A 26,885-nucleotide genomic window follows, 5' to 3' on the forward strand; every position below is an offset into this window, starting at 1 on the left:
ATGATTCATGTGTTAATTATTAAATTGTCAAAAAACAGATAATACTGTTTTTGAATGTTAACAAATTATTAATTTGTTTGATATGTTTGTATATTTAAACATTTTTGTTATAGGATCAACTGGTAAAATTGCAACAACAACGCCAGTTGTAGCTACAAGTCCTTCTCCTGGAATTTCAAGTGCAAGTAAGAATGAACATTGATTTATTTGTTGTTTCATTTTTATTATGTTAATGAGACTCAAAATATATAATGTAATGGAAAATTCAATAAATGAAATGCAAATAATTTTTAAAGAATGGAAATGTTAATGCATGACTGTTTTTTATAGAATGAGTACAGTATTTTGTAAAAGGTAGTTATAACAATGACATTTTTGGTTTGTAGAGATAGAAACAACTACGCCAATTTGTGAAGAAACAGATGGAATGGGTTCAATAACAACAATACCATCAACAGAAATTACATCTAATGACAAAAAAACAGATATCGAAAATCTACGACCTTCATCTAAGACACCCTTTAAAAGCTCCGAAGGACAATTGGTTATAGAGTACATGCCTTCAAAGAAGACAAGACCAATTGCCAATGTTGAATTGGTTTCTACTGATAATATCAAGACATATACAGTACAATTCTTTAATGCAGATGGAACTGTGACAACTCGAAAGGTTTGTATATCTTACTCCAAATTACCAAGTTTTAACTGATCAATTTTAATTGATTCTTCTTTAAAAAGGAAAGGTGACTGCTGTTTATGTGGAATATTAAACAAAATATTTTTTCAATGTTATGTTTCAAATGAGTATTTTTCTTTCGGTAGGTTAAAGTAGGCGAAATGGCTACAAGCATTGGAACCAAGCCTGATGTGAGAAAGGTAACTGTAACTATTACACCTGATGACAAAGAAGATTCTTACAGACCTGTACAGCTCCAACTAAGCGTCCATGCATGTTTTGAAGTCAGTAAGTAATGAAAGGCAATAGTTACTTATTTGAAGATATATGTTTTGTATGGTGCTACAGTGGTATAGTGTAGATATACTGCAGAGATCTTATATGTTCCATTTTGAAGTGAAAGTTCGCTCATATTAATCGGTTTTATTTTTGTCAAAACCTGCTCGTTTTTGGTGTTTGATATGACCTTGTAACATAAGAGTTGTTTGTATTGAATAATGAATTAACCTTTTTTTTTGTTTAGCTTCTACGCCTATTCCAAGTACAACAGCAGTCCCACAGAAACCGTCCTCAACAGTGGTCACTACAGCCGTGGTTTCACCCACACCTACAGCTACACCCACTATAATAAGTGAAGCTACTACAACATTGCAAGGTAAAGGATTTGAATTGTAATAATTTTCTAAATTGAAGTAGGGGGTTTAAGTTATATCTATGAAAAATACTACAAAAGCAGAATGACCCCTGAACTTAATTTTGTTCAATTAAAAATATATATTCAAGGCAGCATATCAAAGATGTTACATTAGCTGAATAATGCTTATGAAAAAGGAAAGTAAATACATGTGTTAAATACTATTTTGCAAGTAGAAAAGATGATTCATGTGTTAATTATTAAATTGTCAAAAAACAGATAATACTGTTTTTGAATGTTAACAAATTATTAATTTGTTTGATATGTTTGTATATTTAAACATTTTTGTTATAGGATCAACTGGTAAAATTGCAACAACAACGCCAGTTGTAGCTACAAGTCCTTCTCCTGGAATTTCAAGTGCAAGTAAGAATGAACATTGATTTATTTGTTGTTTCATTTTTATTATGTTAATGAGACTCAAATATATATTGTTTTGGAAATTCAATAAATGAAATGCAAATATTTTTTTTTTAAAGAATGGAAATGTTAATGCATGACTGTTTTTTTTTATAGAATGAGTACAGTATTTTGTACAAGGTAGTTATAACAATGACATTTTTGGTTTGTAGAGATAGAAACAACTACGCCAATTTGTGAAGAAACAGATGGAATGGGTTCAATAACAACAATACCATCAACAGAAATTACATCTAATGACAAAAAGGCCGATATTGAAAATCTACGACCTTCATCGAAGACACCCTTTAAAAGCTCCGAAGGACAATTGGTTATAGAGTACATGCCTTCAAAGACAAGACCAATTGCCAATGTTGAATTGGTTTCTACTGATAATATCAAGACGTATACAGTACAATACTTTAATGCAGATGGAACTGTGACAACTCGAAAGGTTTGTATAACTTACTCCAAATTACCAAGTTTTAACAGATCAATTTTGATTGATTCTTCTTTAAAAAGGAAATGTGACTGCTGTTTATGTGGGATATTAAACAAATTTTTTTTTAATGTTATGTTTCAAATGAGTATTTTTCTTTCGGTAGGTTAAAGAAGGCGAAATGGCTACAAGCATTGGAACCAAGCCTGATGTGAGAAAGGTAACTGTAACTATTACACCTGATGACAAAGAAGATTCTTACAGACCTGTACAGCTCCAACTAAGCGTCCATGCATGTTTTGAAGTCAGTAAGTAATGAAAGGCAATAGTTACTTATTTGAAGATATATGTTTTGTATGGTGCTACAGTGGTATAGTGTAGATATACTGCAGAGATCTTATATGTTCCATTTTGAAGTGAAAGTTCGCTCATATTAATCGGTTTTATTTTTGTCAAAACCTGCTCGTTTTTGGTGTTTGATATGACCTTGTAACATAAGAGTTGTTTGTATTGAATAATGAATTAACCTTTTTTTTTGTTTAGCTTCTACGCCTATTCCAAGTACAACAGCAGTCCCACAGAAACCGTCCTCAACAGTGGTCACTACAGCCGTGGTTTCACCCACACCTACAGCTACACTCACTATAATAAGTGAAGCTACTACAACATTGCAAGGTAAAGGATTTGAATTGTAATAATTTTCTAAATTGAAGTAGGGGGTTTAAGTTATATCTATGAAAAATACTACAAAAGCAGAATGACCCCTGAACTTAATTTTGTTCAATTAAAAATATATATTCAAGGCAGCATATCAAAGATGTTACATTAGCTGAATAATGCTTATGAAAAAGGAAAGTAAATACATGTGTTAAATACTATTTTGCAAGTAGAAAAGATGATTCATGTGTTAATTATTAAATTGTCAAAAAACAGATAATACTGTTTTTGAATGTTAACAAATTATTAATTTGTTTGATATGTTTGTATATTTAAACATTTTTGTTATAGGATCAACTGGTAAAATTGCAACAACAACGCCAGTTGTAGCTACAAGTCCTTCTCCTAGTATTTCAAGTGCAAGTAAGAATGAACATTGATTTATTTGTTGTTTCATTTTTATTATGTTAATGAGACTCAAATATATATTGTTTTGGAAATTCAATAAATGAAATGCAAATATTTTTTTTTTAAAGAATGGAAATGTTAATGCATGACTGTTTTTTTTTATAGAATGAGTACAGTATTTTGTACAAGGTAGTTATAACAATGACATTTTTGGTTTGTAGAGATAGAAACAACTACGCCAATTTGTGAAGAAACAGATGGAATGGGTTCAATAACAACAATACCATCAACAGAAATTACATCTAATGACAAAAAGGCCGATATTGAAAATCTACGACCTTCATCGAAGACACCCTTTAAAAGCTCCGAAGGACAATTGGTTATAGAGTACATGCCTTCAAAGACAAGACCAATTGCCAATGTTGAATTGGTTTCTACTGATAATATCAAGACGTATACAGTACAATACTTTAATGCAGATGGAACTGTGACAACTCGAAAGGTTTGTATAACTTACTCCAAATTACCAAGTTTTAACAGATCAATTTTGATTGATTCTTCTTTAAAAAGGAAATGTGACTGCTGTTTATGTGGGATATTAAACAAATTTTTTTTTAATGTTATGTTTCAAATGAGTATTTTTCTTTCGGTAGGTTAAAGAAGGCGAAATGGCTACAAGCATTGGAACCAAGCCTGATGTGAGAAAGGTAACTGTAACTATTACACCTGATGACAAAGAAGATTCTTACAGACCTGTACAGCTCCAACTAAGCGTCCATGCCTGTTTTGAAGTCAGTAAGTAATGAAAGACAATAGTTACTTATTTGAAGATATATGTTTTGTATGGTGCTACAGTGGTATAGTGTAGATGTACTGCAGAGATCTTACATGTTTCATTTTGAAGTTAAAATTCGTTCATGTTAATCGGTTTTATTTTTGTCAAAACCTGCTCGTTTTTGGTGTTTGATATGACCTTGTAACATAAGAGTTGTTTGTATTGAATAATGAATTAACCTTTTTTTTTTTTGTTTAGCTTCTACGCCTATTCCAAGTACAACAGCAGTCCCACAGAAACCGTCCTCAACAGTGGTCACTACAGCCGTGGTTTCAACCACACCTACAGCTACACCCATTATAATAAGTGAAGCTACTACAACATTGCAAGGTACAGGATTTAAATTGTAATAGTTTTCTAAATTGAAGTAGGGGTTTAAGTTATATCTATGTAAAATACTACAAAAGCAGAATGACCCCTGAACTTAATTTTGTTCATTTAAAAATATATATTCAAGGCAGCATATCAAAGATGTTACATTAGCTGAATAATGCTTATGAAAAAGGAAAGTAAATACATGTGTTAAATACTATTTTGCAAGTAGAAAAGATGATTCATGTGTTAATTATTAAATTGTCAAAAACAGATAAAACAGATAATACTGTTTTTGAATGTTAACAAATTATTAATTTGTTTGATATGTTTGTATATTTAAACATTTTTGTTATAGGATCAACTGGTAAAATTGCAACAACAACGCCAGTTGTAGCTACAAGTCCTTCTCCTGGAATTTCAAGTGCAAGTAAGAATGAACATTGATTTATTTGTTGTTTCATTTTTATTATGTTAATGAGACTCAATATGTATAATGTAATGGAAAATTCAATAAATGAAATGCAAATAATTTTTAAAGAATGGAAATGTTAATGCATGACTGTTTTTTATAGAATGAGTACAGTATTTTGTATAAGGTGGTTATAACAATGACATTTTTGGTTTGTAGAGATAGAAACAACTACGCCAATTTGTGAAGAAACAGATGGAATGGGTTCAATAATAACAATACCACCAACAGAAATTACATCTAATGACAAAAAGGCCGATATTGAAAATCTACGACCTTCATCGAAGACACCCTTTAAAAGCTCCGAAGGACAATTGGTTATAGAGTACATGCCTTCAAAGACAAGACCAATTTCCAATGTTGAATTGGTTTCTACTGATAATATCAAGACATATACAGTACAATTCTTTAATGCAGATGGAACTGTGACAACTCGAAAGGTTTGTATAACTTACTCCAAATTACCAAGTTTTAACTGATCAATTTTGATTGATTCTTCTTAAAAAAGGAAATGTGACTGCTGTTTATGTGGAATATTAAACAATTTTTTTTTCAATGTTATGTTTGAAATGAGTTTTTTTCTTTCGTTAGGTTAAAGTAGGCGAAATGGCTACAAGCATTGGAACCAAGCCTGATGTGAGAAAGGTAACTGTAACTATTACACCTGATGACAAAGAAGATTCTTACAGACCTGTACAGCTCCAACTAAGCGTCCATGCCTGTTTTGAAGTCAGTAAGTAATGAAAGGCAATAGTTACTTATTTGAAGATATACGTTTTGTATGGTGCTACAGTGGTATAGTGTAGATGTACTGCAGAGATCTTACATGTTCCATTTTGAAGTGAAAGTTCGTTCATGTTAATCGGTTTTATTTTTGTCAAAACCTGCTCGTTTTTGGTGTTTGATATGACCTTGTAACATAAGAGTTTTTTGTATTGAATGATGAATTAACCTTTGTTTTTGTTTAGCTTCTACGCCTATTCCAAGTACAACAGCAGTCCCACAGAAACCGTCCTCAACAGTGGTCACTACAGCATTGGTTTCACCCACACCTACAGCTACACCCACTATAATAAGTGAAGCTACTACAACATTGCAAGGTAAAGGATTTAAATTGTAATAATTTTCTAATTAAAAGAGGGACGAAAGATACCAAAGGGACAGTCAAACTCATAAATCTAAAACAAACTGACAACGCCATGGCTAAAAATAAAAAAAGACAAACAGAAAAACAATAGTACACACGACACAACATAGAAAACTAAAGAATAAACAACACGAACCCCACCAAAAACTAGGTGTGATCTCAGGTGCTCCGGAAGGGTAAGCAGATCCTGCTCCACATGTGGCACCCGTCGTGTTGCTTAAGTGATTACAAATCCGGTAAATAGTCTAATTCGGTAGGTCATATTCATGAAAGGGAAGGGGATTGTAGTTACGACGTAAGGAACATATCCGATATCATTTGTGAAACGGTTATTCCATAACGGTCAACCAACTCGTGATGGCGTCCGTAAAATTTACGAAGGGATGATTTCAACTTCACCATTTGGAACTCTTGGTTTAATAGCTTCCTTGTGAGCAGCAAACCTCTATCAAGAAAATCATGATAGGAAATGCAAGCACGGGAATATCGTATCAATTGGGAGATATATACCCCGTATGCAGGTGCTGCTGGAATGTTGCTACTTAGAAATGGAAAGTTCACAATTGGAAAGCTGAAATCATCTCTTTTGTCGTAAAGTTTTCTTTTCAACCGACCCTCATTGTCAATTTCTAGATGTAAGTCAAGATATGAAGCCGACTTAACTGTATCTGTAGTATCCTTTATCTCTAGTTCGATTGGATAGATGCGTTCCACATAGTCACCAAATTTTGAATTGTTTAGTGAAAGAACATCATCTATATAGCGGAAAGTAGAGTTAAAGGATATTGCTAACTTCTTATCTTTCTTCCTAAGAAGTTCCTGCATGAAGTCAGCCTCATAATAATAAAGAAACAAGTCGGCGAGTAGGGGGTTTAAGTTATATCTATGTAAAATACTACAAAAGCAGAATGACCTGAACTTAATTTTGTTCAATTAAAAATATATATTCAAGGCAGCATATCAAAGATGTAACATTAGCTGAATAATGCTTATGAAAAAGGAAAGTAAATACATGTGTTAAATACTATTTTGCAAGTAGAAAAGATGATTCATGTGTTAATTATTACATTGTCAAAAAAAACCCAGGAAAAATACTGTTGTTGATTGTTAACAAATTATTAATTTGTTTGATATGTTTGTATATTTAAACATTTTTGTTATAGGATCAACTGGTAAAATTGCAACAACAACGCCAGTTGTAGCTACAAGTCCTTCTCCTGGTATTTCAAGTGCAAGTAAGAATGAACATTGATTTATTTGTTGTTTCATTTTTATTATGTTAATGAGACTCAAATATATATTGTTTTGGAAAATTCAATAAATAAAATGCAAATGATTTTTAAAGAATGGAAATGTTAATGCATGACTGTTTTTTTTATAGAATGAGAACAATATTTTGTAAAAGATGGTTATAACAATGACATTTTTGGTTTGTAGAGATAGAAACAACTACGCCAATTTGTGAAGAAACAGATGGAATGGGTTCAATAACAACAATACCATCAACAGAAATTACATCTAATGACAAAAAGGCCGATATTGAAAATCTACGACCTTCATCTAAGACACCTTTTAAAAGCTCCGAAGGACAATTGGTTATAGAGTACATGCCTTCAAAGACAAGACCAATTGCCAATGTTGAATTGGTTTCTACTGATAATATCAAGACGTATACAGTACAATTCTTTAATGCAGATGGAACTGTGACAACTCGAAAGGTTTGTATAACTTACTCCAAATCATCAAGTTTTAACTGATCAATTTTAATTGATTCTTCTTTAAAAAGAAAATGTGACTGCTGTTTATGTGGACTATTAAATAAACATTTTTCCCATGTTTTGTTTCAAATGTGTATTTTTCTTTCGGTAGGTTAAAGTAGGCGAAAAGGCTACAAGCATTGGAACCAAGCCTGATGTGAGAAAGGTAACTGTAACTATTACACCTGATGACAAAGAAGATTCTTACAGACCTGTACAGCTCCAACTAAGCGTCCATGCCTGTTTTGAAGTCAGTAAGTAATGAAAGGCAATAGTTACTTATTTTAAGATATATGTTGTGTATGGTGTTACAGTAGTATAATGTTGATATACTGCAGAGATCTTACATGTTCCATTTTGAAGTGAAAGTTCGTTCATGTTAATCGGTTTTATTTTTGTCAAAACCTGCTCGTTTTTGCTGTTTGATATGTCCTTGTAACAAAAAAGTTGTTTGTCTTGAATAATGAATTAACCTTTTTTGTTTAGCTTCTACGCCTATTCCAAGTACAACAGCAGTCCCACAGAAACCATCCTCAACAGTTGTCACTACAGCCGTGGTTTCAGCCACACCTTCAGTTACACCCACTATAATAAGTGAAGCTACAACAACATTGCAAGGTGAAGGATTTAAATTGTAATGATATTCTTAATTAAAGTAAGGGGTTTAAGTTATATCTTTGTAATATACAAAAAAAGTAGAATGACCCCTGAACTTAATTTTGTTCAAATAAAAATATATATTGAAGGCAGCATATCAAAGATGTTACATTAGCTGAATAATGCTTATGAAAAAGGAAAGTAAATACATGTGTTAAATACTATTTTGCAAGTAGAAAAGATGATTTATGTGTTAATTATTAAATTGTCAAAAAACAGATAATACTGTTGTTGAATGTTAATAAATTATTAATTTGTTTGATATGTTTGTATATTTAAACATTTTTGTTATAGGATCAACTGGTAAAATTGCAACAACAACTCCAGTTGTAGCTACAAGTCCTTCTCCTAGTATTTCAAGTGCAAGTAAGAATGAACATTGATTTATTTGTTGTTTCATTTTTATTATGTTAATGAGACTCAAATATATATTGTTTTGGAAAATTCAATAAATAAAATGCAAATGATTTTTAAAGAATGGAAATGTTAATGCATGACTGTTTTTTTTATAGAATGAGAACAATATTTTGTAAAAGATGGTTATAACAATGACATTTTTGGTTTGTAGAGATAGAAACAACTACGCCAATTTGTGAAGAAACAGATGGAATGGGTTCAATAACAACAATACCATCAACAGAAATTACATCTAATGACAAAAAGGCCGATATTGAAAATCTACGACCTTCATCTAAGACACCTTTTAAAAGCTCCGAAGGACAATTGGTTATAGAGTACATGCCTTCAAAGACAAGACCAATTGCCAGTGTTGAATTGGTTTCTACTGATAATATCAAGACGTATACAGTACAATTCTTTAATGCAGATGGAACTGTGACAACTCGAAAGGTTTGTATAACTTACTCCAAATCATCAAGTTTTAACTGATCAATTTTAATTGATTCTTCTTTAAAAAGAAAATGTGACTGCTGTTTATGTGGACTATTAAACAAGAACATTTTTCCCATGTTTTGTTTCAAATGTGTATTTTTCTTTCGGTAGGTTAAAGTAGGCGAAAAGGCTACAAGCATTGGAACCAAGCCTGATGTGAGAAAGGTAACTGTAACTATTACACCTGATGACAAAGAAGATTCTTACAGACCTGTACAGCTCCAACTAAGCGTCCATGCCTGTTTTGAAGTCAGTAAGTAATGAAAGGCAATAGTTACTTATTTTAAGATATATGTTGTGTATGGTGTTACAGTAGTATAATGTTTATATACTGCAAAGATCTTACATGTTCCATTTTGAAGTGAAAGTTCGTTCATGTTAATCGGTTTTATTTTTGTCAAAACCTGCTCGTTTTTGGTGTTTGATATGTCCTTTTAACAAAAAAGTTGTTTGTCTTGAATAATGAATTAACCTTTTTTGTTTAGCTTCTACGCCTATTCCAAGTACAACAGCAGTCCCACAGAAACCATCCTCAACAGTTGTCACTACAGCCGTGGTTTCAGCCACACCTTCAGTTACACCCACTATAATAAGTGAAGCTACAACAACATTGCAAGGTAAAGGATTTAAATTGTAATGATATTCTAAATTAAAGTAGGGGGTTTAAGTTATATCTAAGTAATATACTACAAAAGCAGAATGACCTCTGAACTTAATTTTGTTCAATTAAAAATATATATTGAAGGCAGCATATCAAAGATATTACATTAGCTGAATAATGCTTATGAAAAAGGAAAGTAAATACATGTGTTAAATACTATTTTGTAAGTAGAAAAGATGATTCATGAGTTAATTATTAAATTGTCAAAAAAACAGATAATACTGTTGTTGAATGTTTACAAATTATTAATTTGTTTGATATGTTTGTATATTTAAACATTTTTGTTATAGGATCAACTGGTAAAATTGCAACAACAACGCCAGTTGTAGCTACAAGTCCTTCTCCTAGTATTTCAAGTGCAAGTAAGAATGAACATTGATTTATTTGTTGTTTCATTTTTATTATGTTAATGAGACTCAAAATATATAATGTAATGGAAAATTCAATAAATGAAATGCAAATAATTTTTAAAGAATGGAAATGTTAATGCATGACTGTTTTTTATAGAATGAGTACAGTATTTTGTAAAAGGTGGTTATAACAATGACATTTTTGGTTTGTAGAGATAGAAACAACTACGCCAATTTGTGATGAAACAGATGGAATGGGTTCAATAACAACAATACCATCAACAGAAATTACATCTAATGACAAAAAGGCAGATATTGAAAATCTACGACCTTTATCTAAGACACCCTTTAAAAGCTCCGAAGGACAATTGGTTATAGAGTACATGCCTTCAAAGACAAGACCAATTGCCAATGTTGAATTGGTTTCTACTGATAATATCAAGACATATACAGTACAATTCTTTAATGCAGATGGAACTGTGACAACTCGAAAGGTTTGTATAACTTACTCCAAATTACCAAGTTTTAATTGATCAACTTTAATTGATTCTTCTTTAAAAAGGAAATGTGACTGCTGTTTATGTGGAATATTTAACAAAATTATTTTTCAATGTTATGTTTCAAATGAGTATTTTTCTTTCGGTAGGTTAAAGTAGGCGAAAAGGCTACAAGCATTGGAACCAAGCCTGATGTGAGAAAGGTAACTGTAACTATTACACCTGATGACAAAGAAGATTCTTACAGACCTGTACAGCTCCAACTAAGCGTCCATGCCTGTTTTGAAGTCAGTAAGTAATGAAAGGCAATAGTTACTTATTTTAAGATATATGTTGTGTATGGTGTTACAGTAGTATAATGTTGATATACTGCAGAGATCTTACATGTTCCATTTTGAAGTGAAAGTTCGTTCATGTTAATCGGTTTTATTTTTGTCAAAACCTGCTCGTTTTTGCTGTTTGATATGTCCTTGTAACAAAAAAGTTGTTTGTCTTGAATAATGAATTAACCTTTTTTGTTTAGCTTCTACGTTTATTCCAAGTACAACAGCAGTCCCACAGAAACCATCCTCAACAGTTGTCACTACAGCCGTGGTTTCAGCCACACCTTCAGTTACACCCACTATAATAAGTGAAGCTACAACAACATTGCAAGGTAAAGGATTTAAATTGTAATGATATTCTAAATTAAAGTAGGGGGTTTAAGTTATATCTAAGTAATATACTACAAAAGCAGAATGACCTCTGAACTTAATTTTGTTCAATTAAAAATATATATTGAAGGCAGCATATCAAAGATATTACATTAGCTGAATAATGCTTATGAAAAAGGAAAGTAAATACATGTGTTAAATACTATTTTGTAAGTAGAAAAGATGATTCATGAGTTAATTATTAAATTGTCAAAAAAACAGATAATACTGTTGTTGAATGTTTACAAATTATTAATTTGTTTGATATGTTTGTATATTTAAACATTTTTGTTATAGGATCAACTGGTAAAATTGCAACAACAACGCCAGTTGTAGCTACAAGTCCTTCTCCTAGTATTTCAAGTGCAAGTAAGAATGAACATTGATTTATTTGTTGTTTCATTTTTATTATGTTAATGAGACTCAAAATATATAATGTAATGGAAAATTCAATAAATGAAATGCAAATAATTTTTAAAGAATGGAAATGTTAATGCATGACTGTTTTTTATAGAATGAGTACAGTATTTTGTAAAAGGTGGTTATAACAATGACATTTTTGGTTTGTAGAGATAGAAACAACTACGCCAATTTGTGATGAAACAGATGGAATGGGTTCAATAACAACAATACCATCAACAGAAATTACATCTAATGACAAAAAGGCCGATATTGAAAATCTACGACCTTCATCTAAGACACCTTTTAAAAGCTCCGAAGGACAATTGATTATAGAGTACATGCATTCAAAGACAAGACCTATTGCCAATGTTGAATTGGTTTCTACTGATAATATCAAGACGTATACAGTACAATTCTTTAATGCAGATGGAACTGTGACAACTCGAAAGGTTTGTATAACTTACTCCAAATCATCAAGTTTTAACTGATCAATTTTAATTGATTCTTCTTTAAAAAGAAAATGTGACTGCTGTTTATGTGGACTATTAAACAAGAACATTTTTTTCCATGTTATTTTTCAAATGAGTATTTTTCGTTCGGTAGGTTAAAGTAGGCGAAAAGGCTACAAGCATTGGAACCAAGCCTGATGTGAGAAAGGTAACTTTAACTATTACACCTGATGACAAAGAAGATTCTTACAGACCTGTACAGCTCCAACTAAGCGTCCATGCCTGTTTTGAAGTCAGTAAGTAAAAAAGAGACATAGGTAATTTTATTGCGGAGTAAAATTGAGTATGTCAAAGAGACAACAACCGACCATAGAACAGACACCTGCTGAAGGCCACCAATAGGCACTCAATGCAACAAGAAATCCCTGCACCTGGTGGTGTTCTTCAGCTGGCTCCTAAACAACTATATATACTAGTTCAGTGATAATGAATGCTATAATAAACTCCAAATTGTACACAAGAAACTAAAAAAATTACAAGACTAACAAAGGCTAGAGGCTCCTGACTTGGGACAGGCGCAAAAATGCGGCGGGGTTAAACATTTTTGAAATACTACTTTTTTTCCTAAAGAAAGTGTCTCTCAGTAATTTAAAAATCACATAGTCTATTTTTTCTGTTAAATATAGTGGTTTGTCTTGTTGAAATAGAAACCACAGGTACAAAAATAAGTATGAAAAATCAGTATACATGGTCGTAGTCAATAAACTGTCATTCAAAGGATGTTTTAAATGTTCTTGTCTGAAATCGTTGAATACTGTTCATATATTGTTTGTATCATTCTGTCAGTTTCCACGACTATTCCAAGTACAACAACAGTTCCACAGACACCGTCTTCAGCAGTAATTACTACAGCCGTGGTTTCACCCACACCTACAGCTACACCTGAAATTATAACTGAAACTACTCAAACAATTAAAGGTATTTTTTTCAAAAAATCTTTATAGTTTTATTGGCATTTTCTGAAAGATGTTAATAGCTGCCTTGAGCTTTATTTAAGTGAATGATTAATAATCAAAATAATGATCATTAATGTTAAACATTTTACAAGGATATTTAAGAAAGACATTTAATCTTGCAACATTGTGGAATAATATGATGTGAAAACAGGTGAAAATTATTCAGTTAATTGTTCTGTCTTATTTGACTTTTTGAATAATTATTTTTCAGTAACAAGTGAAAAAGTTACAACACCAACTCTAGTGTCAACGACAAGTCCATCTCCTAGACTTTCAATTACTTGTAAGTTTTGATATTTTAAGTGTTTGTTGTACTATTTGTTTGTTTTATTTTGGCACGATTACAACATAATTGCTAAAACGTTTTCAACAGGAGACACTTAGCCTGCCAGTACACAGGACCATGCTCCTTTTTGAGATAATGCAATTCCCTCATTTAGTTGTTTTATATTCCTTTATTGGTATTGTCTTAATGAAGTTATGAGAGTTTAACATACATTAATTACTGTTGTTTTGTATTTATGAATGAAATTCGAGTTACTTTTCACTTTTCACAGTGTTTATGCATGAATTATAATACTAGTTTGATAAGTGGTTACATGCTGATATATTTCTTCTGTAGCAATAGAGACAACAACCCCAATTTGTGAAGAAACAGATGGAATGGATTCAATAACAACAATACCTTCAACTGAAATTACAACAAATGACAAGAAAGGAGAAATTGAAAATCTGCGACCTTCCTCTAAGACACCATTTAAAAGTTCTGAGGCAAAACTAGTTATAGAATACGTGCCTTCGAAGACAAGACCAATAGCCAATGTTGAACTGGTTTCTACTGATAATATCAAGACTTATACAGTGCAATTTTTTAATGCAGATGGAACCGTGACAACAAGAAAGGTTAGTATGACTCCCACAAAGTCAATAAGATAAATGGTTTTCAGTTTACTCTATCTACATCAATAAGAAGATTCAATTGCTGCTTATATGGTCATTGAAACTTAAATACTGTTGCCTTGAAAATATATAAACTTTTATTTTTCTGTTTTGTAGGTGAAACTTGGCGAAAAGGCCATAAGTGTTGGAACTAAACCTGAAGTGAGAAAAGTGAATGTAATAATCACACCGGATGACAAAGAAGATTCTTACAAACCTGTACAGCTACAATTGAGTGTCCATGCTTGTTTTGAAGTCAGTAAGTAAAGAAGAGACATAAGTGTTTTAACTGCAGAAGTATATCTCATTAATTTAACAATCACATAGTCTACTTTTTCTGTATAATATCTTGGCGTACCTTTTTAAATAAACCATAGGTACAAAATTAAGTATGATAAATAAATATACAAGGTCGTAGTCGAAAAACTGTCATCCAAAGGATATTTGAAATGTTCTCGTCTGAAATCGTTGAAAACTGTTCACATATTGTTTGTATCATTTTGTCAGTTTCCACGACTATTCCAAGTACAACAACAGTTCCACAGACACCGTCTTCAGCAGTAATTACTACAGCCGTGGTTTCACCCACACCTACAGCTACACCTGAAATTATAACTGAAACTACTCAAACAATTAAAGGTATTTTTTTCAAATTTTTTTTATAGTTTTATTGTCATTTTCCGAAAGATGTTAATACATTGTAGCTGCCTTGAGCTTTATTTAAGTGAATGATTACTAATCAAAATGATGATCATTAATGTTAAACATTTTACAAGGATATTTAAGAAAGACATTTAATCTTGCAACATTGTTGAATAATATAATGTGAAAACAGGTGAAAATTATTCAGTTAATTGATCTGTCTTATTTGACTTTTTGAATAATTATTTTGCAGTAACAAGTGAAAAAGTTACAACACCAACTCTAGTGTCAACGACAAGTCCATCTCCTGGAATTTCAATTACTTGTAAGTTTGGTTTTTTAAGTGTTTGTTGTACTATTTGTTTGTTTTATTTTGGCACGATTACAACATAATTGCTAAAACGTTTTCAACAGGAGACACTTAGCCTGCCAGTACACAGGACCATGCTCCTTTTTGAGATAATGCAATTCCCTCATTTAGTTGTTTTATATTCCTTTATTGGTATTGTCTTAATGAAGTTATGAGAGTTTAACATACATTAATTACTGTTGTTTTGTATTTATGAATGAAATTCGAGTTACTTTTCACTTTTCACAGTGTTTATGCATGAATTATAATACTAGTTTGATAAGTGGTTACATGCTGATATATTTCTTCTGTAGCAATAGAGACAACAACCCCAATTTGTGAAGAAACAGATGGAATGGATTCAATAACAACAATACCTTCAACTGAAATTACAACAAATGACAAGAAAGGAGAAATTGAAAATCTGCGACCTTCCTCTAAGACACCATTTAAAAGTTCTGAGGCAAAACTAGTTATAGAATACGTGCCTTCGAAGACAAGACCAATAGCCAATGTTGAACTGGTTTCTACTGATAATATCAAGACTTATACAGTGCAATTTTTTAATGCAGATGGAACCGTGACAACAAGAAAGGTTAGTATGACTCCCACAAAGTCAATAAGATAAATGGTTTTCAGTTTACTCTATCTACATCAATAAGAAGATTCAATTGCTGCTTATATGGTCATTGAAACTTAAATACTGTTGCCTTGAAAATATATAAACTTTTATTTTTCTGTTTTGTAGGTGAAACTTGGCGAAAAGGCCATAAGTGTTGGAACTAAACCTGAAGTGAGAAAAGTGAATGTAATAATCACACCGGATGACAAAGAAGATTCTTACAAACCTGTACAGCTACAATTGAGTGTCCATGCTTGTTTTGAAGTCAGTAAGTAAAGAAGAGACATAAGTGTTTTAACTGCAGAAGTATATCTCATTAATTTAACAATCACATAGTCTACTTTTTCTGTATAATATCTTGGCGTACCTTTTTAAATAAACCATAGGTACAAAATTAAGTATGATAAATAAATATACAAGGTCGTAGTCGAAAAACTGTCATCCAAAGGATATTTGAAATGTTCTCGTCTGAAATCGTTGAAAACTGTTCACATATTGTTTGTATCATTTTGTCAGTTTCCACGACTATTCCAAGTACAACAACAGTTCCACAGACACCGTCTTCAGCAGTAATTACTACAGCCGTGGTTTCACCCACACCTACAGCTACACCTGAAATTATAACTGAAACTACTCAAACAATTAAAGGTATTTTTTTCAAATTTTTTTTATAGTTTTATTGTCATTTTCCGAAAGATGTTAATACATTGTAGCTGCCTTGAGCTTTATTTAAGTGAATGATTACTAATCAAAATGATGATCATTAATGTTAAACATTTTACAAGGATATTTAAGAAAGACATTTAATCTTGCAACATTGTTGAATAATATAATGTGAAAACAGGTGAAAATTATTCAGTTAATTGATCTGTCTTATTTGACTTTTTGAATAATTATTTTGCAGTAACAAGTGAAAAAGTTACAACACCAACTCTAGTGTCAACGACAAGTCCATCTCCTGGAATTTCAATTACTTGTAAGTTTGGTTTTTTAAGTGTTTCTTGTACTATTTTTTTGTTTTATTTTGGCACGATTACAACATAATTGCTAAAACGTTTTCAACAGGAGACACTTAGCCTGCATTACACAGGACCATCCTCCTTTTTGAGTTAATGCAACTCCCTCATTTAGTTGTTTATATTCCTTTATTGGTATTGTCTTAATGAAGTTATGAGAGTTTAACATACGTTAATTACTGTTGTTTTGTATTTGTGAATGAAACTCGAGTTACTTTTCTCTTTTCACAGTGTTTATGCATGAATTATAATACTAGTTTGATAAGTGGTTACATGCTGATATATTTCTTCTGTAGCAATAGAGACAACAACCCCCATTTGTGAAGAAACAGATGGAATGGATTCAATAACAACAATACCTTCAACTGAAATTACAACAAATGACAAGAAAGGAGAAATTGAAAATCTGCGACCTTCCTCTAAGACACCATTTAAAAGTTCTGAGGCAAAACTAGTTATAGAATACGTGCCTTCGAAGACAAGACCAATAGCCAATGTTGAACTGGTTTCTACTGATAATGTCAAGACTTATACAGTGCAATTCTTTAATGCAGATGGAACCGTGACAACAAGAAAGGTTAGTATGACTCCCACAAAGTCAATAAGATAAATGGTTTTCAGTTTACTCTATCTTCATCAATAAGAAGATTCAATTGCTGCTTACTGTGAAAGTACTTTTATTCGTGGGGTACCAATTTTCGTGGTTTTCGTGGATGACTTTATCCACGAATTTAAGTGTCCAACGAAATAAAACAACCATCGTCCAAATCAAGACATTGAAAGATCACCATCGGTTGGTTTGACTATGATCTAGAGAATATATTGAACAACGCCAAATCTGAGAATACTTTAATAGCAGTCACAGAACTACAACCGCATGCATGCATATACCCATTGATTTTTTAATAATTCCTGTACAACTTTTGATTTTTTTATTCTCATAAAAAATATTTTTGATCGATGAAAGTCAGATTTCCGGTATTGATACGCTAGTATGATAAAGTGTTCATTTAATATCCTCATAGTTCTCGTAAAGATATATGGGAAATAATAATTTCATGCTGGGCTTGATTTTGATAAGAATTATTTGACAATTCAAGTTACTTTTATAGCTTTTGTTTATGTTACTGTTTTCTTTAGGTGACATGTTTATGGCCTAGTTAGCACCTTTGATGGTCTTCAATCTGTTGATCACTTTGTCATGGGTTAATTAGTGTTATCACTACGATTTACACAGGTCAATGTTTACTTTGCAATTTCCTTCAATCCAGACTACTAAGTATTTGTTACCTTCGTTTCTAAAGCCATTAATTTTTAATTTTTTTTTTATAAAAACTAACATCCACGAATTAAAAAACCCACGAACATGTAAATATTGCTCAAACTACGAAAATTGATACCCACGAATTAAAGTACTTTCACAGTATATGGTCATTGACACTTAAATACTGTTGCCTTGAAAATATATAAACTTTTATTTTTCTGTTTTGTAGGTGAAAGTTGGCGAAAAGGCCATAAGTGTTGGAACTAAACCTGACGTGAGAAAAGTGAATGTAATAATCACACCGGATGACAAAGAAGATTCTTACAAACCTGTACAGCTACAATTGAGTGTCCATGCTTGTTTTGAAGTCAGTAAGTAAAGAAGAGACATAAGTGTTTTAACTGCAGAAGTATATCTCATTAATTCAACAATCACATAGTCTACTTTTTCTGTATAATATCTTGGCGTACCTTTTTAAATAAACCATAGGTACAAAATTAAGTATGATAAATAAATATACAAGGTCGTAGTCGAAAAACTGTCATCCAAAGGATATTTGAAATGTTCTCGTCTGAAATCGTTGAAAACTGTTCACATATTGTTTGTATCATTTTGTCAGTTTCCACGACTATTCCAAGTACAACAACAGTTCCACAGACACCGTCTTCAGCAGTAATTACTACAGCCGTGGTTTCACCCACACCTACAGCTACACCTGAAATTATAACTGAAACTACTCAAACAATTAAAGGTATTTTTTTCAAAATTTTTTTATAGTTTTATTGTCATTTTCTGAAAGATGTTAATACATTGTAGCTGCCTTGAGCTTTATTTAAGTGAATGATTTCTAATCAAAATGATGATCATTAATGTTAAACATTGTACATGATATTTAAGAAAGACATTTAATCTTGCAACATTGTTGAATAATATAATGTGAAAACAGGTGAAAATTATTCAGTTAATTGTTCTGTCTTATTTGACTTTTTGAATAATTATTTTTCAGTAACAAGTGAAAAAGTTACAACACCAACTCTAGTGTCAACGACAAGTCCATCTCCTGGAATTTCAATTACTTGTAAGTTTGATTTTTTAAGTGTTTGTTGTAATATTTGTTTGTTTTATTTTGGCACGATTACAACATAATTGCTAAAACGTTTTCAACAGGAGACACTTAGCCTGAAGTACACAGGACCATCCTCCTTTTTGAGTTAATGCAACTCCCTCATTTAGTTGTTTTATATTCCTTTATTGGTATTGTCTTAATGAAGTTATGAGAGTTTAACATACGTTAATTACTGTTGTTTTGTATTTATGAATGAAACTCGAGTTACTTTTCTCTTTTCACAGTGTTTATGCATGAATTATAATACTAGTTTGATAAGTGGTTACATGCTGATATATTTCTTCTGTAGCAATAGAGACAACAACCCCCATTTGTGAAGAAACAGATGGAATGGATTCAATAACAACAATACCTTCAACTGAAATTACAACAAATGACAAGAAAGGAGAAATTGAAAATCTGCGACCTTCCTCTAAGACACCATTTAAAAGTTCTGAGGAAAAACTAGTTATAGAATACGTGCCTTCGAAGACAAGACCAATAGCCAATGTTGAACTGGTTTCTACTGATAATGTCAAGACTTATACAGTGCAATTCTTTAATGCAGATGGAACCGCGACAACAAGAAAGGTTAGTATGACTCCCACAAAGTCAATAAGATAAATGGTTTTCAGTTTACTCTATCTTCATCAATAAGAATATTCAATTGCTGCTTATATGGTCATTGAAACTTAAATACTGTTGCCTTGAAAATATATAAACTTCTATTTTTCTGTTTTGTAGGTGAAAGTTGGCGAAAAGGCCATAAGTGTTGGAACTAAACCTGACGTGAGAAAAGTGAATGTAATAATCACACCGGATGACAAAGAAGATTCTTACAAACCTGTACAGCTACAATTGAGTGTCCATGCTTGTTTTGAAGTCAGTAAGTAAAGAAGAGACATAAGTGTTTTAACTGCAGAAGTATATCTCATTAATTCAACAATCACATAGTCTTCTTTTTCTGTATAATATCTTGGCGTACCTTTTTAAATAAACCATAGGTACAAAAATAAGTATGATAAATAAATATACAAGGTCGTAGTCGAAAAACTGTCATCCAAAGGATGTTTGAAATGTTCTCGTCTGAAATCGTTGAAAACTGTTCACATATTGTTTGTATCATTTTGTCAGTTTCCACGACTATTCCAAGTACAACAACAGTTCCACAGACACCGTCTTCAGCAGTAATTACTACAGCCGTGGTTTCACCCACACTTACAGCTACACCTGAAATTATAACTGAAACTACTCAAACAATTAAAGGTATTTTTTTCAAAAAATCTTTATAGTTTTATTGGCATTTTCTGAAAGATGTTAATAGCTGCCTTGAGCTTTATTTAAGTGAATGATTAATAATCAAAATGATGATCATTAATGTTAAACATTTTACAAGGATATTTAAGAAAGACATTTAATCTTGCAACATTGTTGAATAATATGATGTGAAAACAGGTGAAAAGTATTCAGTTAATTGTTCTGTCTTATTTGACTTTTTGAATAATTATTTTTCAGTAACAAGTGAAAAAGTTACAACACCAACTCTAGTGTCAACGACAAGTCCATCTCCTGGAATTTCAATTACTTGTAAGTTTGATTTTTTAAAGGTTTGTTGTACTATTTGTTTGTTTTATTTTGGCACGATTACAACATTATTGCTAAAACGTTTTCAACAGGAGACACTTAGCCTGCCAGTACACAGGACCATGCTCCTTTTTGAGTTAATGCAATTCCCTCATTTAGTTGTTTTATATTCCTTTATTTGTATTGTCTTAATGAAGTTATGAGAGTTTAACATACGTTAATTACTGTTGTTTTGTATTTATGAATGAAACTCGAGTTACTTTTCTCTTTTCACAGTGTTTATGCATGAATTATAATGCTAGTTTGATAAGTGGTTACATGCTGATATATTTCTTCTGTAGCAATAGAGACAACAACCCCAATTTGTGAAGAAACAGATGGAATGGATTCAATAACAACAATACCTTCAACTGAAATTACAACAAATGACAAGAAAGGAGAAATTGAAAATCTGCGACCTTCCTCTAAGACACCATTTAAAAGTTCTGAGGAAAAACTAGTTATAGAATACGTGCCTTCGAAGACAAGACCAATAGCCAATGTTGAACTGGTTTCTACTGATAATGTCAAGACTTATACAGTGCAATTCTTTAATGCAGATGGAACCGTGACAACAAGAAAGGTTAGTATGACTCCCACAAAGTCAATAAGATAAATGGTTTTCAGTTTACTCTATCTTCATCAATAAGAATATTCAATTGCTGCTTATATGGTCATTGAAACTTAAATACTGTTGCCTTGAAAATATATAAACTTCTATTTTTCTGTTTTGTAGGTGAAAGTTGGCGAAAAGGCCATAAGTGTTGGAACTAAACCTGACGTGAGAAAAGTGAATGTAATAATCACACCGGATGACAAAGAAGATTCTTACAAACCTGTACAGCTACAATTGAGTGTCCATGCTTGTTTTGAAGTCAGTAAGTAAAGAAGAGACATAAGTGTTTTAACTGCAGAAGTATATCTCATTAATTCAACAATCACATAGTCTACTCTTTCTGTATAATATCTTGGCGTACCTTTTTAAATAAACCATAGGTACAAAAATAAGTATGATAAATAAATATACAAGGTCGTAGTCGAAAAACTGTCATCCAAAGGATGTTTGAAATGTTCTCGTCTGAAATCGTTGAAAACTGTTCACATATTGTTTGTATCATTTTGTCAGTTTCCACGACTATTCCAAGTACAACAACAGTTCCACAGACACCGTCTTCAGCAGTAATTACTACAGCCGTGGTTTCACCCACACCTACAGCTACACCTGAAATTATAACTGAAACTACTCAAACAATTAAAGGTATTTTTTTCAAAAAATCTTTATAGTTTTATTGGCATTTTCTGAAAGATGTTAATAGCTGCCTTGAGCTTTATTTAAGTGAATGATTAATAATCAAAATGATGATCATTAATGTTAAACATTTTACAAGGATATTTAAGAAAGACATTTAATCTTGCAACATTGTTGAATAATATGATGTGAAAACAGGTGAAAAGTATTCAGTTAATTGTTCTGTCTTATTTGACTTTTTGAATAATTATTTTTCAGTAACAAGTGAAAAAGTTACAACACCAACTCTAGTGTCAACGACAAGTCCATCTCCTGGAATTTCAATTACTTGTAAGTTTGATTTTTTAAAGGTTTGTTGTACTATTTGTTTGTTTTATTTTGGCACGATTACAACATTATTGCTAAAACGTTTTCAACAGGAGACACTTAGCCTGCCAGTACACAGGACCATGCTCCTTTTTGAGTTATTGCAATTCCCTCATTTAGTTGTTTTATATTCCTTTATTTGTATTGTCTTAATGAAATTATGAGAGTTTAACATACGTTAATTACTGTTGTTTTGTATTTATGAATGAAACTCGAGTTACTTTTCTCTTTTCACAGTGTTTATGCATGAATTATAATGCTAGTTTGATAAGTGGTTACATGCTGATATATTTCTTCTGTAGCAATAGAGACAACAACCCCAATTTGTGAAGAAACAGATGGAATGGATTCAATAACAACAATACCTTCAACTGAAATTACAACAAATGACAAGAAAGGAGAAATTGAAAATCTGCGACCTTCCTCTAAGACACCATTTAAAAGTTCTGAGGCAAAACTAGTTATAGAATACGTGCCTTCGAAGACAAGACCAATAGCCAATGTTGAACTGGTTTCTACTGATAATGTCAAGACTTATACAGTGCAATTCTTTAATGCAGATGGAACCGTGACAACAAGAAAGGTTAGTATGACTCCCACAAAGTCAATAAGATAAATGGTTTTCAGTTTACTCTATCTTCATCAATAACAATATTCAATTGCTGCTTATATGGTCATTGAAACTTAAATACTGTTGCCTTGAAAATATATAAACTTCTATTTTTCTGTTTTGTAGGTGAAAGTTGGCGAAAAGGCCATAAGTGTTGGAACTAAACCTGACGTGAGAAAAGTGAATGTAATAATCACACCGGATGACAAAGAAGATTCTTACAAACCTGTACAGCTACAATTGAGTGTCCATGCTTGTTTTGAAGTCAGTAAGTAAAGAAGAGACATAAGTGTTTTAACTGCAGAAGTATATCTCATTAATTCAACAATCACATAGTCTACTTTTTCTGTATAATATCTTGGCGTACCTTTTTAAATAAACCATAGGTACAAAAATAAGTATGATAAATAAATATGCAAGGTCGTAGTCGAAAAACTGTCATCCAAAGGATGTTTGAAATGTTCTCGTCTGAAATCGTTGAAAACTGTTCACATATTGTTTGTATCATTTGGCAGTTTCCACGACTATTCCAAGTACAACAACAGTTCCACAGACACCGTCTTCAGCAGTAATTACTACAGCCGTGGTTTCACCCACACCTACAGCTACACCTGAAATTATAACTGAAACTACTCAAACAATTAAAGGTATTTTTTTTCAAAAAATCTTTATAGTTTTATTGGCATTTTCTGAAAGATGTTAATAGCTGCCTTGAGCTTTATTTAAGTGAATGATTAATAATCAAAATGATGATCATTAATGTTAAACATTTTACAAGGATATTTAAGAAAGACATTTAATCTTGCAACATTGTTGAATAATATGATGTGAAAACAGGTGAAACGTATTCAGTTAATTGTTCTGTCTTATTTGACTTTTTGAATAATTATTTTTCAGTAACAAGTGAAAAAGTTACAACACCAACTCTAGTGTCAACAACAAGTCCATCTCCTGGAATTTCAATTACTTGTAAGTTTGATTTTTTAAAGGTTTGTTGTACTATTTGTTTGTTTTATTTTGGCACGATTACAACATTATTGCTAAAACGTTTTCAACAGGAGACACTTAGCCTGCCAGTACACAGGACCATGCTCCTTTTTGAGTTAATGCAATTCCCTCATTTAGTTGTTTTATATTCCTTTATTTGTATTGTCTTAATGAAGTTATGAGAGTTTAACATACGTTAATTACTGTTGTTTTGCATTTATGAATGAAACTCGAGTTACTTTTCTCTTTTCACAGTGTTTACGCATGAATTATAATGCTAGTTTGATAAGTGGTTACATGCTGATATATTTCTTCTGTAGCAATAGAGACAACAACCCCAATTTGTGAAGAAACAGATGGAATGGATTCAATAACAACAATACCTTCAACTGAAATTACAACAAATGACAAGAAAGGAGAAATTGAAAATCTGCGACCTTCCTCTAAGACACCATTTAAAAGTTCTGAGGAAAAACTAGTTATAGAATACGTGCCTTCGAAGACAAGACCAATAGCCAATGTTGAACTGGTTTCTACTGATAATGTCAAGACTTATACAGTGCAATTCTTTAATGCAGATGGAACCGTGACAACAAGAAAGGTTAGTATGACTCCCACAAAGTCAATCAGATAAATGGTTTTCAGTTTACTCTATCTTCATCAATAACAACATTCAATTGCTGCTTATATGGTCATTGAAACTAAAATACTGTTGCCTTGAAAATATGTAAACTTCTATTTTTCTGTTTTGTAGGTGAAAGTTGGCGAAAAGGCAATAAGTGTTGGAACTAAACCTGACGTGAGAAAAGTGAATGTAATAATCACACCGGATGACAAAGAAGATTCTTACAAACCTGTACAGCTACAATTGAGTGTCCATGCTTGTTTTGAAGTCAGTAAGTAAAGAAGAGACATAAGTGTTTTAACTGCAGAAGTATATCTCATTAATTCAACAATCACATAGTCTACTTTTTCTGTATAATATCTTGGCGTACCTTTTTAAATAAACCATAGGTACAAAAATAAGTATGATAAATAAATATGCAAGGTCGTAGTCGAAAAACTGTCATCCAAAGGATGTTTGAAATGTTCTCGTCTGAAATCGTTGAAAACTGTTCACATATTGTTTGTATCATTTGGCAGTTTCCACGACTATTCCAAGTACAACAACAGTTCCACAGACACCGTCTTCAGCAGTAATTACTACAGCCGTGGTTTCACCCACACCTACAGCTACACCTGAAATTATAACTGAAACTACTCAAACAATTAAAGGTATTTTTTTTCAAAAAATCTTTATAGTTTTATTGGCATTTTCTGAAAGATGTTAATAGCTGCCTTGAGCTTTATTTAAGTGAATGATTAATAATCAAAATGATGATCATTAATGTTAAACATTTTACAAGGATATTTAAGAAAGACATTTAATCTTGCAACATTGTTGAATAATATGATGTGAAAACAGGTGAAACGTATTCAGTTAATTGTTCTGTCTTATTTGACTTTTTGAATAATTATTTTTCAGTAACAAGTGAAAAAGTTACAACACCAACTCTAGTGTCAACAACAAGTCCATCTCCTGGAATTTCAATTACTTGTAAGTTTGATTTTTTAAAGGTTTGTTGTACTATTTGTTTGTTTTATTTTGGCACGATTACAACATTATTGCTAAAACGTTTTCAACAGGAGACACTTAGCCTGCCAGTACACAGGACCATGCTCCTTTTTGAGTTAATGCAATTCCCTCATTTAGTTGTTTTATATTCCTTTATTTGTATTGTCTTAATGAAGTTATGAGAGTTTAACATACGTTAATTACTGTTGTTTTGCATTTATGAATGAAACTCGAGTTACTTTTCTCTTTTCACAGTGTTTACGCATGAATTATAATGCTAGTTTGATAAGTGGTTACATGCTGATATATTTCTTCTGTAGCAATAGAGACAACAACCCCAATTTGTGAAGAAACAGATGGAATGGATTCAATAACAACAATACCTTCAACTGAAATTACAACAAATGACAAGAAAGGAGAAATTGAAAATCTGCGACCTTCCTCTAAGACACCATTTAAAAGTTCTGAGGAAAAACTAGTTATAGAATACGTGCCTTCGAAGACAAGACCAATAGCCAATGTTGAACTGGTTTCTACTGATAATGTCAAGACTTATACAGTGCAATTCTTTAATGCAGATGGAACCGTGACAACAAGAAAGGTTAGTATGACTCCCACAAAGTCAATCAGATAAATGGTTTTCAGTTTACTCTATCTTCATCAATAACAACATTCAATTGCTGCTTATATGGTCATTGAAACTAAAATACTGTTGCCTTGAAAATATGTAAACTTCTATTTTTCTGTTTTGTAGGTGAAAGTTGGCGAAAAGGCAATAAGTGTTGGAACTAAACCTGACGTGAGAAAAGTGAATGTAATAATCACACCGGATGACAAAGAAGATTCTTACAAACCTGTACAGCTACAATTGAGTGTCCATGCTTGTTTTGAAGTCAGTAAGTAAAGAAGAGACATAAGTGTTTTAACTGCAGAAGTATATCTCATTAATTCAACAATCACATAGTCTACTTTTTCTGTATAATATCTTGGCGTACCTTTTTAAATAAACCATAGGTACAAAAATAAGTATGATAAATAAATATGCAAGGTCGTAGTCGAAAAACTGTCATCCAAAGGATGTTTGAAA

At 31.8% G+C, this 26,885-nt stretch overlaps 1 protein-coding gene across 1 annotated transcript in view; it reads left to right on the forward strand.

The window, feature by feature from the left end:
• The window catches only part of LOC139513593 (mucin-3B-like), a 282,396-nt gene that overhangs the window by 146,331 nt on the left and 109,180 nt on the right, over positions 1–26,885 (forward strand). The window contains exons 135-197 of the mRNA XM_071302236.1: positions 114–185; positions 387–670; positions 823–964; positions 1,200–1,331; positions 1,665–1,736; positions 1,943–2,223; positions 2,375–2,516; positions 2,752–2,883; positions 3,217–3,288; positions 3,495–3,775; positions 3,927–4,068; positions 4,307–4,438; positions 4,779–4,850; positions 5,052–5,332; positions 5,484–5,625; positions 5,861–5,992; positions 7,203–7,274; positions 7,477–7,757; positions 7,909–8,050; positions 8,283–8,414; positions 8,748–8,819; positions 9,022–9,302; positions 9,456–9,597; positions 9,830–9,961; positions 10,296–10,367; positions 10,569–10,849; positions 11,002–11,143; positions 11,376–11,507; positions 11,842–11,913; positions 12,115–12,395; positions 12,550–12,691; positions 13,242–13,373; positions 13,623–13,694; positions 14,034–14,314; positions 14,468–14,609; positions 14,858–14,989; positions 15,246–15,317; positions 15,656–15,936; positions 16,090–16,231; positions 16,480–16,611; positions 16,868–16,939; positions 17,276–17,556; positions 18,473–18,614; positions 18,863–18,994; positions 19,250–19,321; positions 19,659–19,939; positions 20,093–20,234; positions 20,483–20,614; positions 20,864–20,935; positions 21,274–21,554; positions 21,708–21,849; positions 22,098–22,229; positions 22,479–22,550; positions 22,889–23,169; positions 23,323–23,464; positions 23,712–23,843; positions 24,094–24,165; positions 24,504–24,784; positions 24,938–25,079; positions 25,327–25,458; positions 25,709–25,780; positions 26,119–26,399; positions 26,553–26,694. Coding sequence (XP_071158337.1) covers positions 114–185; positions 387–670; positions 823–964; positions 1,200–1,331; positions 1,665–1,736; positions 1,943–2,223; positions 2,375–2,516; positions 2,752–2,883; positions 3,217–3,288; positions 3,495–3,775; positions 3,927–4,068; positions 4,307–4,438; positions 4,779–4,850; positions 5,052–5,332; positions 5,484–5,625; positions 5,861–5,992; positions 7,203–7,274; positions 7,477–7,757; positions 7,909–8,050; positions 8,283–8,414; positions 8,748–8,819; positions 9,022–9,302; positions 9,456–9,597; positions 9,830–9,961; positions 10,296–10,367; positions 10,569–10,849; positions 11,002–11,143; positions 11,376–11,507; positions 11,842–11,913; positions 12,115–12,395; positions 12,550–12,691; positions 13,242–13,373; positions 13,623–13,694; positions 14,034–14,314; positions 14,468–14,609; positions 14,858–14,989; positions 15,246–15,317; positions 15,656–15,936; positions 16,090–16,231; positions 16,480–16,611; positions 16,868–16,939; positions 17,276–17,556; positions 18,473–18,614; positions 18,863–18,994; positions 19,250–19,321; positions 19,659–19,939; positions 20,093–20,234; positions 20,483–20,614; positions 20,864–20,935; positions 21,274–21,554; positions 21,708–21,849; positions 22,098–22,229; positions 22,479–22,550; positions 22,889–23,169; positions 23,323–23,464; positions 23,712–23,843; positions 24,094–24,165; positions 24,504–24,784; positions 24,938–25,079; positions 25,327–25,458; positions 25,709–25,780; positions 26,119–26,399; positions 26,553–26,694 — 9,903 coding nt within the window. The remainder of the gene's footprint in view (positions 1–113; positions 186–386; positions 671–822; positions 965–1,199; positions 1,332–1,664; positions 1,737–1,942; positions 2,224–2,374; positions 2,517–2,751; positions 2,884–3,216; positions 3,289–3,494; positions 3,776–3,926; positions 4,069–4,306; positions 4,439–4,778; positions 4,851–5,051; positions 5,333–5,483; positions 5,626–5,860; positions 5,993–7,202; positions 7,275–7,476; positions 7,758–7,908; positions 8,051–8,282; positions 8,415–8,747; positions 8,820–9,021; positions 9,303–9,455; positions 9,598–9,829; positions 9,962–10,295; positions 10,368–10,568; positions 10,850–11,001; positions 11,144–11,375; positions 11,508–11,841; positions 11,914–12,114; positions 12,396–12,549; positions 12,692–13,241; positions 13,374–13,622; positions 13,695–14,033; positions 14,315–14,467; positions 14,610–14,857; positions 14,990–15,245; positions 15,318–15,655; positions 15,937–16,089; positions 16,232–16,479; positions 16,612–16,867; positions 16,940–17,275; positions 17,557–18,472; positions 18,615–18,862; positions 18,995–19,249; positions 19,322–19,658; positions 19,940–20,092; positions 20,235–20,482; positions 20,615–20,863; positions 20,936–21,273; positions 21,555–21,707; positions 21,850–22,097; positions 22,230–22,478; positions 22,551–22,888; positions 23,170–23,322; positions 23,465–23,711; positions 23,844–24,093; positions 24,166–24,503; positions 24,785–24,937; positions 25,080–25,326; positions 25,459–25,708; positions 25,781–26,118; positions 26,400–26,552; positions 26,695–26,885) is intronic.

This window comes from Mytilus edulis, chromosome 2 (genome assembly GCF_963676685.1).
Source record: "Mytilus edulis chromosome 2, xbMytEdul2.2, whole genome shotgun sequence".
NCBI classification, from domain to species: domain Eukaryota; kingdom Metazoa; phylum Mollusca; class Bivalvia; order Mytilida; family Mytilidae; genus Mytilus; species Mytilus edulis.